Below are 18,479 nucleotides of genomic sequence, written 5' to 3' on the forward strand. Positions count from 1 at the left end.
CACGTCCTGGATTTATTTTTCAAGATTAGTAATGGCACTTTTGGTTCCTATAAGGCCAATATGTCATCAATCAATGGGCAAAAGGAAAAATTGTGGAGACATTTTTATTTCGGACTTTTATTTTTGGCCCGTGGACACTTTTGGTTGGATTCGACCATATATCTGTTGAGCCTACTCAAGAAGCTGTTGATGCAGGCCTTGCCAAACTTGAGAACTGCATTGATGATGTTCGCGGGTGGAAAGGAAGCAACTGCTTGAAGTTAAATGACTCTAAAACTGAATTTATAATCATTGGCTCAAGACAGCAATTGGAGAAAGTCAACATTCCGCACATTAGGGTGGGTTCTTCTTATATTGAACCATCCACTGACATAAGAAATCTGGGTGTTATGTTTGACACTTCATTGACTATGGAGAATCAGATCACGTCCATGTCCAAAGCTGCTTGTTTATCACTGCGCAACATTGGAAGTGTACGCAAATATTTGACCAGAGATGCAGCAGAAACTCTCACTCATGCTTTTGTGACATCAAGAATTGATGGAAATAATGCTCTCCTAAATGGTCTGCCAGATAAGCAACTTAATAGGCTCCAGAGACTACAAAACATGGCTGCACGCATCATAACTTACACCAAAAAGTCTGACCACATCACACCTGTGTTAGCGGACTTACATTGGTTACCTGTTAAACAACGAGTGTCTTTCAAAGTTTGTTTGATCTTGTTCAAATGCATGCATGGTCAGGCGCCCCTCTACTTGAGTGATCTAGTTGATGCTTTCACTCCGGATAGAGCTGGATTGAGATCAACGGACAGTGGACGCCTGCTGGAGCTTCGTACAAGAACCCTATGGGGAGATAGATCCTTCGAAGTTGGTGCACCTAAACTATGGAACACACTGCCTGTAGCACTTAGAACATGTGACAATATCGCAACTTTCAAATCTGGACTTAAGACCCATCTATACAATGAGGCATTCAAAGAGTGACTCTTTTAGTATTTGACTCTTTTTCTTATGAACTGTGTCACCATGTTGATATATATTTTCTCAGATCTTTTGAACTTGTTGTGTCAAGCGCCATTGAGCGTCGAAAGGCGGATACCGGCGCTATATTAAATCGTCATTATTATTATTATTATTATTATTATGGTTCCGGTATTAAAAATCAAAAGGTCAAAGGTTTAATTTGAAGATCTACATGAGCTAAAAACAGAAAAAAATGCAATTTCGACGAACTTGGTATCAAATTATTGGTATCGTTAACTACATTTTCAAAATTGTTTAACTGTATCGACCGGTATAGATCTACATTAATATCATGCATCTGGCAATAACCTAAATTTTGTAGGTAACGAGTCATTTTAGGTGGTCCAAACTATTCTTTATTAGAGTTGGTATCATAGAAAGAACCATTTGAGACCATTTTTTTTATCAAAATTGGAAACACATTTCTGTTTGAACCCTTGTGGAGTTTTGTATTTTAAATTCTTCAACATTTGTGCTCCTAACAACACTACGATAATTTGAAGATATGTTAAAGTATTATATGTGACCATCCACCACGAAGTGGTAGTAAAGTCGGCTCTAGATCATTTTCTGTTTATTGCAGATTTTGAAAGAATTCACTTTCAGCTTTAAAATGACACCTCAACCAGCTTCATCTGACATCTGGAAGTGAAGTTATGGTTCATCAAAGGTCAAATGCCTACTATATTTTACATAGAAATCCATATACTGTTTTGGATTGTATCTCAAAATGGAAAATGCCGACTTTACGACCAGTTTGTGGGGGATGGGCACATATTTTATGGATTCTGATGAAAAGAGGGATAATTTGTATCAATTTTGAATTTTCACCCCTGTATATATTTTAACCTTGACAATAGGCCAAAATGAGTTGTAAAATCGTAAGTTTCATCATGAAGAATGACAAAGTATACAGTTTGCCTTGAGTCAAGTTACGTTTTATTTACACATAGAGATAACATTGCGGCAATAAGCACTTAGTATAACCATATCATAAATTCTTTATTCGAATTAGCGTAAACAAAAATAGTAGAGAAATATCTATAATATATTTTATGTTATTATGAATATTTATATATACATATTTATATTTGGCAAGAGGTCAAAGTTAGTCTCAGAAACTCGTGCAATTGCTTTCCTCAATGTATAGCTATTCCAGCCGAAACACAATCACCAAAACAGTTCCCGCGTGATCCATTCGTTTACGTAAAAATACACATAGCACAAACCTCGATAAAAAAGTTTCTGACACGAACGTTTTTCTTGACATTATACGCAAGGTGTTGATAATAAAATACACATCGAAGTGCCAATATACAAAGAGTATGATACAGAAAAGAGTATAATACAAAGACTGATACAAAATCAGGCCGGACTATACAATACTACTAGGAGATTTTTTTCTCCTGACATGAAGTCCATGCACCTCATGTGATGTATATTTCATTTTATTAGAGAGAGTGCGATATCTCACAAGTCTTGCGCCGTACAAGCGTTCGTCACAGTTGTTTGGTGGGATCATTTATTAGTTTTTCAAACAAAACATCAGTGTATAACCACATTTTAGGCTTAAACAGCTAAAAGTGATATCTTGCTCATGTATACAGATGTTTTTGAGTCGTTCTCAACTTTAATTTCCCCTCTTTTACAAAATTATTCACTTTTATAGTATTTTTAAAGCTTTTTCTTGCTACTGGTAGGACGTATAATCTGTGTGTATGAATCGCAGGTATAAAAGAAGTAATTTTTTACACCTCGCTGTTGCTTTATGTCTTGACAGATAAAAGATAAACAAATATTGCACACTTATAGGTAAATGAACGCGTATTACTTGTTGGGAGAGAAATTAGACAAAATAATGCACACGCGCTGATGTTGATGCGTCTTATGCACGAGCCCCGAAGCCGCCGGAAAGTGCATTAGACGCAATAACATCAGTTATTATTGATTTACATGTACAGCCCTCTTCCCTGGCACATTTGTGATTTTACCCTTTCGTTGTTAATTTAACTAAACATATCTCGCGATTAAAATAAGCAAATTGAACAGAACAAACGGCATTTAAGAGCTAAGACAACGCCCTTGACGTTGATGTAAGCATCATGTCACAACGGTATTTTCTAATTGCCAAAGAGGGCGCTTTTCACTTGCACAACTTCTTTGAGACAGGCTGTATATACGTAATCATAAATACAAATTTATATAATCATATGACCACCTTCGCGCTGCCATAACAGCTTGTAGACAGTAAGTCTCGAAGTTCTACATCTGCATTTGAATGCAAAGGCGGTAATCAAGACGAGACTACTGTGCAGCAAAATTATCTATTTTGTTAAATTTTGTGATTTATTGTAAACATTTCCATTGATAAATATTTTTTCCGTCAGATGTTTTTGATAACATATTACAAGTTCTTAATCCCCCCTCGCATGTGTAATAATTTTGCTATTCAATTAATACATAATATAATTAATCCTATCCTTTTGAAGATTTGGTTGTGCTTGCTGGTCTTAGATTTTCATAAATACGTGTTTATAAATATATTCCAAGCATACTGTAAATAGGCACAGTATGTTAATGATATTGTGTAGAAATACGTTATATTGATCTTTTCAACAAAAATAAAACCTGTGAATTTTGTTCATTTTGAACAATTCCAAGTAAAAACGAAGTTGGTTTACTCACGTTTTTAGTGACGTTTCACCACTACACTAGTGGCTTCATCAGACTGGCAACTCATCACATCTGACTGCTTGCTTTTATAGGCAACAGGATGCACCGTAAAGGGCGTGATGAGTTGGTCAAAAATGTTGTTGAGTGAGTAGGCCCCCTCGTCCTTGTTGAGAGTGTCTTGTCCTTTTCGGCGGATCCAGATGGCTTCTTTCAGCCACCTGGTGGTCTTGTCGGCTTCACGATCAATAACTTTTGAGTCCTCCCAATTGATAGAGTGATTTGTAGAGGCCACATGATCAGTGATGGCGGATTTGTGAATGTCCGTGACAGATGATTGGCGTTTTGCTCGAGTAAATGGCTTAAATTCAAATTTTTTCCACCTCTTTCTGGTGCTCTTTAAGTCGGATACCAAATGGGCGACCAGTTTCACCAATGTAGGAACTGGGGCAGTCACCGCAGGGGATCTCATAAATGATGTCAGATGTGATGAGTTGCCAGTCTGATGAAGCCACTAGTGTAGTGGTGAAACGTCACTAAAAACGTGAGTAAACCAACTTCGGTTTTACTTGGAATTGTTCAAAATGAACAAAATTCACAGTTGATATCAACATTCCTAATGAACTTGTTCAAAGAAAAATAAAACCTGATCTCAAAAACTATAATATTACATATGCCTTATGTAAGCATACTATACACATAGTTGCTGAAAAGGGGACGAGCATACAAAAACAAGATAAACGATTCAGTCAGTTGATTTGCAGGTGTCTTCTGTCACCAGCTCAATGTTATCATATTAGTCAACCTTACTTACACAGGGCTGATGAACATTTAACATTGAAACGTCTGAAACCGTGAAGAATGTATCCCCATTATAACGACTCGAATTAATTCTCTATCCATCCTTTGCGCCGGATCGAATTAGCGGAAAATATTTGACCCTACTGTGTTTCCTATTATTTCTAGTAATAATAAATACATACTGTAAACAGAACAAGTTTTTATAATGTTTGGCTTAAATCCAATTGTTGACCAAATTTACTGACATGACTGGAACTCGGCAATTTTCAAGTGATGTCTTTCTGGGGATGCATGTACTTGTTGTGGTATCAGTAGAAAAAGAAAACACGTGATACCTATCCATTGTCATCAAAATCGTACTATAGCTAAACGTATTACATAAATGTATCAATTAAGAACAGATTTGTCGCACAAATGACTCAACTTTATCTGCTTACTTATCATTAGGAAACGAATTTGGAGAAAACCTTCTGTTAATAAAATACTATGCTAAGCCACCAGCCTGGGTGGCTCACGCTCCAGTAATTTCAGATGATTGAGCTCAGTAATACGTAATACATCAAAGAATGTCTTCCAATTCATGAAAACAAATAGATAATCAGCTTATCGGATTAAAAGCTTAAAGGGAAGGTCTTGCTGCTCAGCGAGTGTTTGTAATTATCAGAAGGTTTTCTCCAAATTCATTCTCTAATGTGTTATAACTATAAAGTATACAATAAAACTTTTAAAAAGTACACTTCAATACCGTAAACATGTTAAAGGTTAAGATGACCGATTGAAAAGTGACGAAAATGTTTGAACTTTTTATATAGTACATATCTTCAATAGCTTAAGACAGCAGAACAGAACCCACTCAACTCATTACAATACTAGACGCATTACAGGCACGCGTGATTTTTTAAAGTACATTTTAAGTGCGATTTAGAAAAGACAAAATACATTTGATAAAAGTTTTTCATAGTTCTACATATTCTAACCGTTTTTACTTGATAAAACTGAATTAAAGTATAATGGAAATGTATATTAAAACATAGGAAACTTATTTTGCTTGGACTTACGGATTCGCAATTAAATTGCCTAAGGAGACTTCAAAATATTGCCGCACGTAACATAACACGGACTAAACCCAATCTCGCAAATATTGATGGAGCTTCACTGGCTCCAACCATCTCGCAGTGTGCGTTCAAACAATATAATTCACTTCCAACAGAATTCAAATCATGTTGATAATGGGGTGTACGCTCATTTGCTTCAATTGGATCATTTGCTTCAATTTGAACACTCAGGTCTTCAAATGAAGACCTGAGTGCAAGAAGACCGTAAGTCCACTGGCCCCTCAACATGTATACACTTAAGTTGCGTATAGTTTCGTATAGTATACATATTCAGGGGACAAAACAAATCTTTCACAACCTAGCCTTTCATGATGTTTTCACCCTGGAACATGTATTAAACATTATAAAACCCTAAGAAACTATACGCAACTTTATTGTATACATGTTGAGGGGCCAAGTGGACTTACGGTCTTCTTGCGCTCAGGTCTTCAAATGTATTCATTTAAGTGAAGCCTAAAAAAGTATAATAAAAAACTGAGTTTTAGACTTTGAACATTTATACGTGTATATTTTATGTCTTACTTTTTGAGTGCGACATAAAACGGACTAAACCCAATCTCGCCAATATTGATGGAGCTTCACTGGCTCCAACCATCTCGCAGTGTGCGTTCAAACAATATAATTCACTTCCAACAGAATCCAAATCATGTTGATAATGGAGTGTACGCTCATTTGCTTCATTTGGAACATTTTGCCGCATCGCGGTAAATCCAATGAACAAATGTTTTCATTTAAGTCAAGCCTAAAAAAGTATAATAAAAAACTGAGTTTTAGATTTTGAACATTAAATTTTTGGTTATATGACGTTTTCAATTATATTTTATGCCTTACTTCGTTTTATATTGTAGCTGTAACTTGTCATTATTACCATATTAGTCTTATCATGAATAGTTAAACATTAATTCAAATATAATGTACTATACTTCGTTGCGCTTCCTATTCTCAATATGTCTGTTTGGTAGGCATAACTTGACGTAGAGATTCTTGATGAGAGTCCCATGTGTTGTCATTGTGATGGCAACATAAGGGAGGTATTTTCTCTTTTTTTTCTCTGCTTTATCTGCTTATATTAATGTCATGTTTCCATTGTTATTTTATTTTAAATTATGATAGTATGCGATGCGTGGTCCTTCTTTTCCCTGTATATTGACGTGTGAATGGCAGGAGTCGCAGGTTTATCCGATGGAATGTATATGATAAGAATAACTGTCTATAATAGGTTCTTATAATTAAAAAGACAAATATAATCATGTCAACAATAATATAGAATATAGGCAACTTTATATTCTCGATATGTTTGTTTGGTAGGTATAACTCGACGTAGAGATTCTTGATGAGAGTCCTCTGTGTCGTCCTGATGATGTTGACATAAGCTTTCCCTTGCCAACATCCAACTTGCGCTGTTTAAAACATTGTACAAAAGATCGCCTATGTGCAGATGACATGATGAATACAATCCATGGGTTTAAACAACTGTTTGCTAAAGACATGTAATAGTAAAAATGACGAAAATAACGGCTATTATTTTTGTCCATTGATACATTATTGTCATCCACAAAGACAAACCATAAGAAATATACATAGTATGGCAGCCACAAAATGCAGAATAATACTGTAATTACAAGCACAATTTGTGCAAGTCTCTTGCGAGCTTGAATAGGATTCGCTGCTGAGATGTTACTCGCAATGTTTGCTGTAATTGTTGATCTACAAAGACTTCGCGCAAGTCGCACATAGTTTGTAGTAATGTAAGTAAGTGGAATGACATACAGGAGCAAAAATTGTAACACTATGTACACTTTAGCTCGTTTCTGCGACATTGGCAAATATTGGCAAAGGAGACCATAAGATGAAGTTTTGGTGAGAACAAATACTGGGGAAGCAATTATGACGGCGAGCACCCACGTTGCTGCAACAACTAACAAAGTTCGTTTAGTACTTCTACTGATACGAGACTCCAGTCCCCGAACTATGGCGTTGTAACGTTCTCTGCTTAAAGCCGCAAGGGAGAAGATTCCGATTGCTTGAGCAACCAAAGGCAAATAATGTCTGAATTTACAGGCGATATATCCATATAACCAGCAAGGATTCAATTCATGAATAATGCTGAAAGGTGTTGCAATGGACATGTACAGGAGGTCCGCAATGGTTAAGTTTATCAGTAAAATATTTGGCGCATTTCGTAGTCCTGCCGTGCGTAATATCACTGACAACAATGCAATGTTGCCTAAAAATCCAACCAATGAAAATGTTGAGAATGTAACAACATGATTTAGGTAGATCAATCTTAATGGGCAGTAAAGACGTACTAAATCTTCGAACGACAACAATGGGAATTCAGACTCAAAATAAGACTGTTGGGTGTCGTTGGAGTTCGACGATTGAAGAAAAGATCCATTCATGAAGTCATGAAGACCGAATCTAGACATGGTGATGTTTACCTCCGCATGATGTTGATAGATCTGAAAAACAGCAATAAATGAGAAAAGGATGTTACAATTTATAGCAATACATAGAAAGCAATATAGAAACGCATAAACACAAATACAAGAGCGCCACACACTCTCGTGCACATCTCACACGAACAAACAAACGAACGAACAAACTAACAAACATGTACAGGATTTTATTTAACCCAGAAATGGAAAGATCACCTTTCTATGATTCAGTTATTATGTGGGCGAGATAAATTCAATTATGTTCATAGTATAGTTATAACTTATGCAAGCAATCCTCTTTGAAAAGAAGAAAACGGTTGGGTAATGAGTACAATCAATTGTTCCAGAAACTGGTGTCAGGTTTTCGCGTGACTTACAATTCCTTTTGTTTTTAAATATTTAAAAGTCAACCCGCTTTGTAGGATGGTATTTTGATGTTCTCATCCTTCGCCGTCGATTAATGATTTTCTCGAAGTCCATGTTGTTTATTTTAACAAAGTAACTTTGCAAAGCCGTAAAGTGAATTGCCTTTGTTATGATCAAATTTGTACGGCGATTAAATAAAGAAAGGCTTTCGTGATACTAAACCCCCTTTTTTAAGTTACCTTTTTGCTTCTTTCTGTTTTTGCAAACAAATTACTTTATTTGAAATTATATACCTACATAGTATATGAACACTATTTCGAGGATCAATAATTTGCTTTGTATAAAACTTGATACAGCAGGTTTGGGATGTTTGACGTACAAGAAGTCAGCAAAGGTAGCCGGACCTTTTTTAGAGTAGTTTAAAAAACTAATCGAATAAAAAGGTAGAAAGATGTGGCATTAATATCGGAATAACCGGTCCAACCACAAATATACAGCAGAGATATTGAGAACATAGTAGCATTAATCTGCTATAAACGATGGCGAAGGAAAGAAAGAACCAAAATAACATCCCACAAAGACCAAAACAAGTTCACTTTTAACTTTGCCAACTTGTCAGTCGATGGCTATTGTTAAACAAGATCCACTCAGTCACTTAATTAGACGCTTGAAACGATCGAATTCGGTGTTACAAATTTTAGTTAAACCTTTCCACTTCATAATACATTTTCTCGATTAAATGAAAAGCAATAATTTTCATTTCTTCGGTAAACGTAAGAAGAAAACTATAATGCTTGGTACGGTATATTTTTTCATACCCTGATGTTAAACGTAGGTGTGAAATTTAGGCTTCTAGTGTAATATTGTCGATTTTCGCAGGCTTCAACTGTGTACCCATGGATGGTGTACAAGCCACAATAGAAATACCGATTATTTCTGCTGGTTATATTAGAAATCAAGTCAAAACGGATATTCTGACAAAACTAATGTAAAGACCCACACGATGGGCCTTGCAGAGGTGGGAAATATCTTTCTTTTGCGAACTATATTAGTTTGAAACGCAAAAAAAAAGCTCGCGGGCGAAGTTGAGGCCCGTAAGATCAAACATCTTACATGCTTCATATTTGACCGAGAAAATGAATTTCATAGCAAAACGGTGTATACACCAATCCGACTAGGCCATTCCTGCGGTGTCCCCGACGTAAAACTGCGGTGTCCCAAGGTCGGGGGTTCAATCAATTACTTGGTAGTGTGCTATACAGAATTGTACACAACAGTAATTTTCAATACACGACCATGAATTGATTGAACAAATTAAATCTCCCGCACTGGTACAATTGTGGTTCCGTCAATAGAGGGCCAAATACAGTAAACGCTTCTCGGATTGGTGTATATGTAAATTATGCTTATTTCAACATGCATCGATCAACATTTAGCGCGAATATGCATAACAATAGAAGCTGTTGAGTAACGTACTGAGTGTTATTACAATAAAGAGATTGCGATGTTCCAAACGCAGCACGTGGACCGTTTTACGTTAATACGGTGTTAAATATTGCTAGTCTCGGTTCCAAACTGGATTGTGCTCATTCGTCACGAAGGAGAACAAGTCGGCTGGAATAAAGACTATAATATGTGATCTAATATAATCTTGGTCGATAGAGGCCATAGTGATTGAAAAATTAACAGTAAGCGCAGGCTACTGAGTCTCTGCTTAATTCAAACAGCCCGCTTTTGATTTTGACTAAAATTTTGACTTAACATGCTGTTTAAAATTAATTGTATTTTTGTGCTCCCCAAATATTATAGTTGCCCAAAAACATATATTTTGGTAGATTAAATATCACTACATCCATATATCATGACTTTACTTTCAAAATGAGACTTTTTCGTCCTGAAATTGGGCGCGTTGCAAGAACTTCGACATGAGGTAAAATCAGCATATTTCAACGTAGCATCTGCGTTTTATACTACGTGGAATCCAAATGGGAAATCGCGTATAAATATAGTCGATTCTCAACACATCGCTGTACCTTTATTATAATTATTTGTTGCAAACAAAAAGGATCATAACAGTAATTAGACTTTCCTTCGTATGTTCATTATCATTGGCTGTCTTTAACATATTGTGAAATGGTCAAATTTCGTGCATTTTCAACGATGTATCTACGTTTATTTCACACGTGGAACATCTGGCAAAATATGACCTCGCTTCGATACAGGAGAGTGGTTTTGAATAGTACGTCTGATACCTACGTTTGGAAATCGCAATCTATCTAATAATGATAGTCAAGAGATGGCTACCAAAAACAAAGTCGTTTATCGTTCGTAGTAAACGTAATATTTGATTAAACTCTTCAACAAAAGTTTGGAAAGTTTTTTCAATCTATATCTCAGATTATTTTCGACATATTCATATCGTAATGAATATCATTTTACAGCTATTTTTTTCCTCTTAACAATAATAACTAGAGATAATTTGCGCTCACAGAGCGCAGACAATCGCCAGGCATGTAACCCTTTAATGACCTTTTGATCTGACCTTTGACCTTAATGTTTCCCAGGTCACGGGGTTTGTTGTCATCAAAATTGAGCCTCGTACCCATTACAGATGTCCAAAAAATGCATTTCTAAAAATTGACCTCTGCATGACCTTTGACCTGACCCCTGCAAAATGTTCCCCTGGTCATGAGATCTGTTATCACTGAGTTTGAGCCCCATACCCCTTACAGATGTCCAGAAAAAGAAATTATAAGATTTGACCCCAGATAACCTTTAACCTGACCCCTGCAAAGTATATATTCCCCTGGTCATCAAGTTTGTTGTCACAGAGTATGCATACCCCTTACAGATGTACAGAAAATGCATTTCTAAAATATGACCTCTGCATGACCTTTGACCTGACCCCTGTAAACGGTTCCCCTGGTCATGAGATTTGTTGTTAACGAGTTTGAGCCCCATACCCCTTATGTATGTCGAGATAATGCAATTGTAAGATTTTACCCCCTTAATGACCTTTGACCCCAATTCTTTGTACAACTTTTAGACACTGGCTAAAGACGATGCAGGTATGCAAGTGACGTCTTTGTATTATGTAATTTGTGGAAGAAGAAGCATTTTTAGTGAAAATCACATTTTGGCCATAATGACCTTTGGATGACCTTTGACCTCGAGTTGGTCATGTAACATTTGTGCCCCTACCCAATGGTCCTTGTGACCAAATATGGTTACATTGGCCTAAAGCATATGGCTACAATGGCTCGTTAAAAGTTTGACAGAAGAAAGAAAGAAAGAAAGAACTAGAGCAACTGTGCCCTTTGCAAGGGCACGAGGTAAGTTAGGCGGATGATTGTGACGATCTGATCAAGCAGCAATACTGTGCTGGATAAGATTATTTTTAATAAGACTGTTTCATTAACTGCCATTTTCATATACATTGATCATGGAAAGCTGCCATTTTGAAAACTTGACCTTTGACCCCTTTATTGCCCCTTAATGACCTTAAATGAAATGTAAAATATTTTTAACATGTTTAGAATGTCATAAGGATCATTGCATTTCAATTTCAGCTCAATTGGAGCATTTTGGAACACTTGACCTTTGAACCCTTAATGACCTTAAATGAATTCTAAAATGTTTTTAAAATGTTTAGAATGTCATAAGGATCTTTGCATTTAAATTTCAGCTCAATTGGAGCATTTTGAAAAACGTGACCTTTGACCCCTTTATGACCCTAAATGACCTTAAATGCATTTTAAAATATTTTTAAAATGTTTAAAATGTCATAAGGATCATTGCATTTAAATTTCAGCTCCATCGGAGCATTTTGATAAACTTGACCTTTGACCCCTTTATGACCCCTTAATGACCTTAAATAAATTTTAAAATATTTTAAACATGTTTAGAATGTCATAAGGGTCATTGCATTTAAATGTCAGCTCAATCTGAGCATTTTCGGTTAAAATGACCTTTTTGACCCCTGTGACCCCTTGGATGACCTCTGACGTTAAACAACCCATTACTTTTGTAGCCATATACCCAATACTGCTTGTTACTGAGTTTGGTCGAAATCCGATCAAGGATGTGGAAGTAGTACCAAATTGTGAGAAGAAGAAAGAAAGAAAGAGGAAACTAGATATATTGCATCCTCAGAAGGCTGCGAAGTCCAGCCGTGACCTTGAAGTGACCTTATATGACCTTGAAAAGATTTGGAACACAATTGCCTTTTCATAAAAAATGTTGGCATTACTTTTGATAGCAATCTACCTAATAAAATAATTTGACCTTTGTTGACCTCTGATGACCTTGAAATGACCTCCATTTTGTTTTAAATCATATCAATACTACATATTCTAATTTAGATTTAAATTAGACGAATTTTGGAATTTGACCCATTTTGACCTTTGGTTGATCTCTGGTGACCTTGAAATGACCTCCATCATATTTTGAATCCTACCGTGATTACATATACTAATTTTCATTTGAATTGGGCAAATTTCAAAATGTTACCCCTTTTGACCCCAAAACAGACCCCTCCCCATGTTCAAGCCAAATCTGATTATAACCCTACATGCACCCAATGCTATAGTCATTTTGGCATTATTCTGATGATCACAGCACTTAATATGCAGGAAAAAGTGAACTTTAAGGTGATTTTCAGTAATCAACCCTATTTTACCCCTTCATGACCTTGAACTCAAAATCCGTGTTTACCCTATAGACACCAGCTAATGTCAGTGCATATGTGTCAATCTCATCTCTGTACTATGTAATCTGTAGGAAAGGAAGCATTTTGAAAGTATTTGGTTATGTGCAGAAAAAATCCCCTTAATGACCTTTGACCCCAAATCTGTGTTTACCCCATAGACTCCAACTATAGTCGATGCCGATGACCAAGTTTCATTGCGCTACCACGTAATCTGTAAAAGAAGAAGCATTTTTGGTAAAATTCGCATTTTTAGCAAAAATTACTCATGCGTGACATTTGACCCCAAATGGGTCATGTCAAATGTAAAGGCTGGGGTAGTGGAGCCTTTGCCCAAGTTTGGTTAGAATCGGTCAAATAATTAGGGAGCTAGAGCCAATTATGTCAAATGTTGACAGAAAGAAAGAAGCAGAAACCACTGGGATGCAAGAGTCCAGCCGTTGCTCGGCTGGACTAAGAAATGGCAAGAAAGAAATAAGTTAGGCTGCGCGCCTAACTTAAGAACTGACCAAAAACAGAACACTCGCAAATTGGAAATTTGCGATTGTAATAACACCACAGAGGTTGTCACGTACGTATATATAAATAAGTATTAATAAATACTGATCAACCAGTACCAAGAACAGTATAATGGGTTCGGTCTTGAAATCCGTAGGGAGGTTGGTTCGACCGTAGTAAAGGTCCTCCACATAGTAAAGCATTTAATCAAAAATACGTAAGACCAATAGGGTTAATACTATTTATGAGTTAAGACTAATGAGGTTCTACATATTGCACGACCATAAAGTCACTTGGAACACTCTCTGAAAATTAAAAATCTCTCAGGAGATTGCCAAACCACGTGGGATAAACCACTCTAAATACTGATTACTTTATTTGCACGCAAATTATAATTTAAAAGTGAACTATCATCATAGTTGACATCCAGCTGATCCGCTCTGAAGCGCGCAAAAATTCGCAAGTTTGAAGCTAAAATAGTCCAAAAGAAGGATTGTGGCATAAAAAAGCGAAACGGATGATGAAGCCGAATGACTTTGATTATCAACTTGAACCTACTCTGTAAGAAAGCAAAGCGCTAATTAATACTACTCCAGGGAGGTTATCACTTGTAAGAGCAATGACAGCGAACTTGTTTTGATTTTAAACTCATTATTGAGTATGCTGAATGCATCATTACTATAGCGATCGAGCACGCAGTAATATTTCAGTCAAAATAGACTTATGACATCAATCTCAAGTGAGAAGAAACCTGCTTGAGCGAGGAACAAGATAGCGTTAAGAGCTTTTTTAGTGTATGGGATAGGAGTGTGTAAAATAGAGTCCGTCCGAGACAGGTTACTTTGTCTTCGTGCGTACTATTTGCTAGCCCGTCCATCCGATGGACGCCCTGAAATTTTGCCACTGAGCGGCATAATTACTATTTGGGCCGATTACAGTATTAAGAATTTGTATTTGGTAGTAGGGTAACTTGACGATTGTGCAAATCATACCACAGATAACAAGACACTAAGGCATATGGATGGCGGATACCTTCTAAATACGCGTAAGATAATACGCATAACCTTAGACGCCTAAGATGCAATCTGAGACGTCTAAGATGCAATCCTCGACGTCTTAGAATTTCGGGATAGACTTAAATCGACCAACCACAGAGCCAGATATCACAAACAGCCAATCATCTTAAGCGTATTCAATTAGTGGCCAATTAAATCTTAGACACATAAGATTCAACACGCCTAAGAATTTATACGCCTAAGATTTCTTTTAGAGAGAAGCAATCCCATTGTATAATGGTTCGCAAACCGTGGACCTAATTTCAATGTAACCCAAAAACTTTAAACAAATTCTACCCTTTCTAATAATTTCAAAATCCACCCTTACATATGTTAACCGATATCTGTATAAAAAGTGGAGGTAAAATGAAATAGTTCTAAAAACATTCTAAGACAATAAAATGAGTCTTTATGAATTTTGTTGGATTTTGGCCGTCATCTTGGATTTAAGGAAAATGTTGATGGCTTATTTTACTTCTTTCATCCAAAGTTTGCCAAGTATAGTTATGGTAGGAAAAAATGGCCTGAATTGGCAACTGAACTGAACTGAACTGAAATTTGAGTTGATAACATATAAAACGTCTCAAAATATATTTAGGATCAGAATTTGTTATGAAAATCCTGCAATTTCTGCTGTATCCAAGCAAACACAAAACGTTTAAAACGGGTTATATTTTGGATTTGGGTTTAGGTGAAAAAAAATTCGGGTTATAAAATGTCCTGGAAATGAACGTTGTGTATGAAAATACACTACACAAACATTTTGTCAAAATGTTAGTGTAAAATATTTCTGCAAATATTTTTTTCAAAATCTCTTGTTATTGATTATGATACAAGTTTGGCAGCCAGTGTTTTTGAATGCTATGAAAACGTTTTAAATACCTTTATATAACTCGATATTTCACGTTTTATGTCAACCTTTTCTAAGTTTTTGCGAATAATGTGTTTTTCTTCTATATGCGAATCAATCATGCCAGTATTTTTCTACACGTGTTCTATTGCTTGACCATTACTAATAGAAATGATATGCGTCTGACTTAAGTATTCGTCCATCTTATTTACAAAGTAAATGCTGTTTTTATGAAATGCTAATAAATACCGTTGTTAATACGTTTGCTTTAAACGTGTCGAGAAGTGTACACGTAAACAGAAGTGTATCGATTGTGGGCAAGCGGCACGTTTTGTTATACTATGGAGCAGTGTTCAGTGTTGTTTGTCAGTCAACATATTCTAACGATTTTCCTATAGACATGATACAATTTATTTACAGTATCAACGTATGTATATCAATTGAATTAAATTTGATTGGCTATGCATCAAGTCACGACTGATTGAGAGAAAATAAATCAATCCTACTACATTTGTATGGAAACCACTTGATCTCACTCCACCTAATAATATCATTACATTTAAAGTTCTCAATTTTAGTTTCTCTATTGTTCAGAAACCAACAATCAAGGGATTAAAAACGGGAGCAATTCTTGTCTGCAATCATAAATTAATATAATGTATGGATTGGATATCAGTCACACGCATGTACGCTAATGGTGCATTCATAAGCTCACCATTCACCTAGCATCATCAAAATGCAACAAATAATGCCGAAACTGTCAAATTTTGCTCCATTTTTTCAAAATTTTGCCGAAATTTTCAAAATTTTGCTCCATTTTTTCAAATTTTCTAATCTTATACTCGATGAACCTTTTTTTAAATCTTATACTCGATGACCCCCTTTTTCAAAATATTGTACCCAATGACCCCCTTTTTTATTTTGTTTGTACCCAATGACCCCCTTTTTTAAAATAACGCTTTGTACCCGATCCTACTTCGCGACTCCGGTAGGCACATACCAGTCACTTCCAAAGTTGAGTGCCCCCCCGGGCCCTGCACCCTACTCCACTCCCCTCTTGAGCTCGTCCACCCCTTCGTTTCCTTCCTTCATCTAATCCACTCTAAGCCCCTCTATCTCCCACTTAGCAATAAATAACTTGGATAAAAGGTAATCGAATATCCCGTATGTGATGTGAATATGAATTAGATGTGTACATTACTCGACTGTATATTCTTTTGTAATCTCGGGAGGAAATATTTCGATGGTTTATATTTTTTTCACAGAAACATGATTCGAAGATCTACACTACGGTTTCAAATGAATATTGTTCGATTTCTCGTAAATATTGCACTTCGAAATTTAAACACTTCTTTTGTATAATAAATAAATAAATAAATAAATAAATAAATAAATAAATAAATAAATAAATAAATAAATAAATAAATAAATAAATAAATAAATAAATAAATAAATAAATAAAATGTATACTTTGATCAAGGTAACTTCAAACCAATTGATTCTTCGGTCACACGATTATGTAACAAACTGGAATGTAAACCGAAACTGCTTTCTACAAGTTTTAAGTTTTTAACAAAGAGTACAGACAAAGATATCGGTAATAACGTCAGTCAAGGGCATAGGCAGGATGATAGGAAACCACGTGACCACGTGAAGCAAGACGCTTTGCCCATACTGGGATACGCCATCACCGTCAAAAGAGGGATCTGTGTATATCTCTGTAGTCAGCAAACGGGATCAGGAGTAACTAACTGGGGTTGATGTAAAGGAATGAGAATAGGTAAAAGATTATGGCTAGCTGACCTGCCTGTTCTGGCTGAGGATACTGGTGATGTACTTTCAGATTATCTACACCTCTGAGTGTATTTGGACCATGCCCGCGACGATCTTGATTTTGCAACCTCTGACGCTGCCCTGCTAACTGACTTTATCTCTCTTATGTTGTGGCGTAGATCTTGCAACAACTTTTGCAAAGAGAGTGCAACAAAACCATGGCAGCCGTATTCGAAGGGGTAGCAAGGAGCCTTTTATTAAACCTCTATCCTTGCATTCTGCTCTCAATTCTGAATAATTGGTCAATTTTCTCTCATGAGCTTCATCAATATGGGACAGTCAGCTCTCCAATGATCACTTCATTTCCAGCATCTGACCATATGACAATATCTGGACGCAGTGCAGTGATCAATATATGTGATGCGATCAAGCAAAATCAGTCGGAACTCGGAAATATTGATTTTGATATATAGCCAAACAAAGGCAATATTTCCTTTTGTTTCGTTTTGTTTTGGAAACTCGTTAATTGCCCATATCTTTGGAACTGGTTGTTCAATTTCAATGGGGTTTACTACAAAATGCAGCTTTACAAATGCTTTTTACTATTCTATAAGAAACTGAAAATTTAATATTTCCGAGTTCCGACTGATTTTGCTTGATCGCATCACATTATGTCCTGGAAGTCCTTCGTTATCATCCAGATCAGCCGTAATGCACTGCTGAAAAAAGGGTGCTCGATCTTGAGATGGAACTGTATGACCTAGACTGATTATGTAGCGCTTGATGTTGGTTGGAGCTTGGGAAACGTTATTTCGTTTACAAGATGTGCCTGTACAAATCTCCCTGCATGCCAAAATCTATCCCATCTTGCGGCAATATTTTTTTCGAACTCTACCATTTCAATCGTGAAGACATTACTGTAGCCTCGAAAATGGCATTGCTACATTATCATTACAATTCGATGAATCCAAGTGTGCAAAAAAATAGATGTATATAAAACTAAAAATAATAAAACTGGATGATTTAAATTCAAATCAAATTTTATATCAATATTGATATTCTCACATCACAATTCTCTCCTTTGTAAAGGGTGTAGCGTGCAAGGAAAACAGACAGCAGTGATCATACATGTTGAACAGATTGTTCGTCAAGTTCTGAATGCTAATGAACTGCTTTAAGT

The 18,479-nt window shown here is 36.1% G+C and overlaps 2 protein-coding genes across 2 annotated transcripts in view; one reads left to right on the plus strand and one right to left on the minus strand.

Moving 5' to 3' along the window:
• The first annotated feature begins 410 nt into the window (after window positions 1-410).
• On the plus strand, window positions 411-989 carry LOC140161805 (uncharacterized). The gene has a single exon (XM_072185103.1). It carries the CDS (start codon window positions 411-413, stop codon window positions 987-989), a length of 579 nt encoding a protein of 192 aa, XP_072041204.1.
• A 5,463-nt stretch (window positions 990-6,452) lies between these two features.
• LOC140162750 (bombesin receptor subtype-3-like) overlaps window positions 6,453-18,479 on the minus strand; it is a 31,635-nt gene continuing 19,608 nt past the window's right edge. The window contains exon 2 of the mRNA XM_072186042.1: window positions 6,453-8,076. Within this exon, the coding sequence (XP_072042143.1) occupies window positions 6,895-8,043 (1,149 nt within the window). The 5' untranslated portion in view covers window positions 8,044-8,076 and the 3' untranslated portion in view covers window positions 6,453-6,894. The remainder of the gene's footprint in view (window positions 8,077-18,479) is intronic.

The sequence above is a fragment of the Amphiura filiformis genome, chromosome 10, assembly GCF_039555335.1.
Source record: "Amphiura filiformis chromosome 10, Afil_fr2py, whole genome shotgun sequence".
Lineage (NCBI taxonomy): Eukaryota > Metazoa > Echinodermata > Ophiuroidea > Amphilepidida > Amphiuridae > Amphiura > Amphiura filiformis.

Bases quoted from the DNA above. Each gene is read 5' to 3' on its own strand.
- LOC140161805 (XM_072185103.1), top strand. From the start codon at position 411: ATGGAGAATCAGATCACGTCCATGTCCAAAGCTGCTTGTTTATCACTG.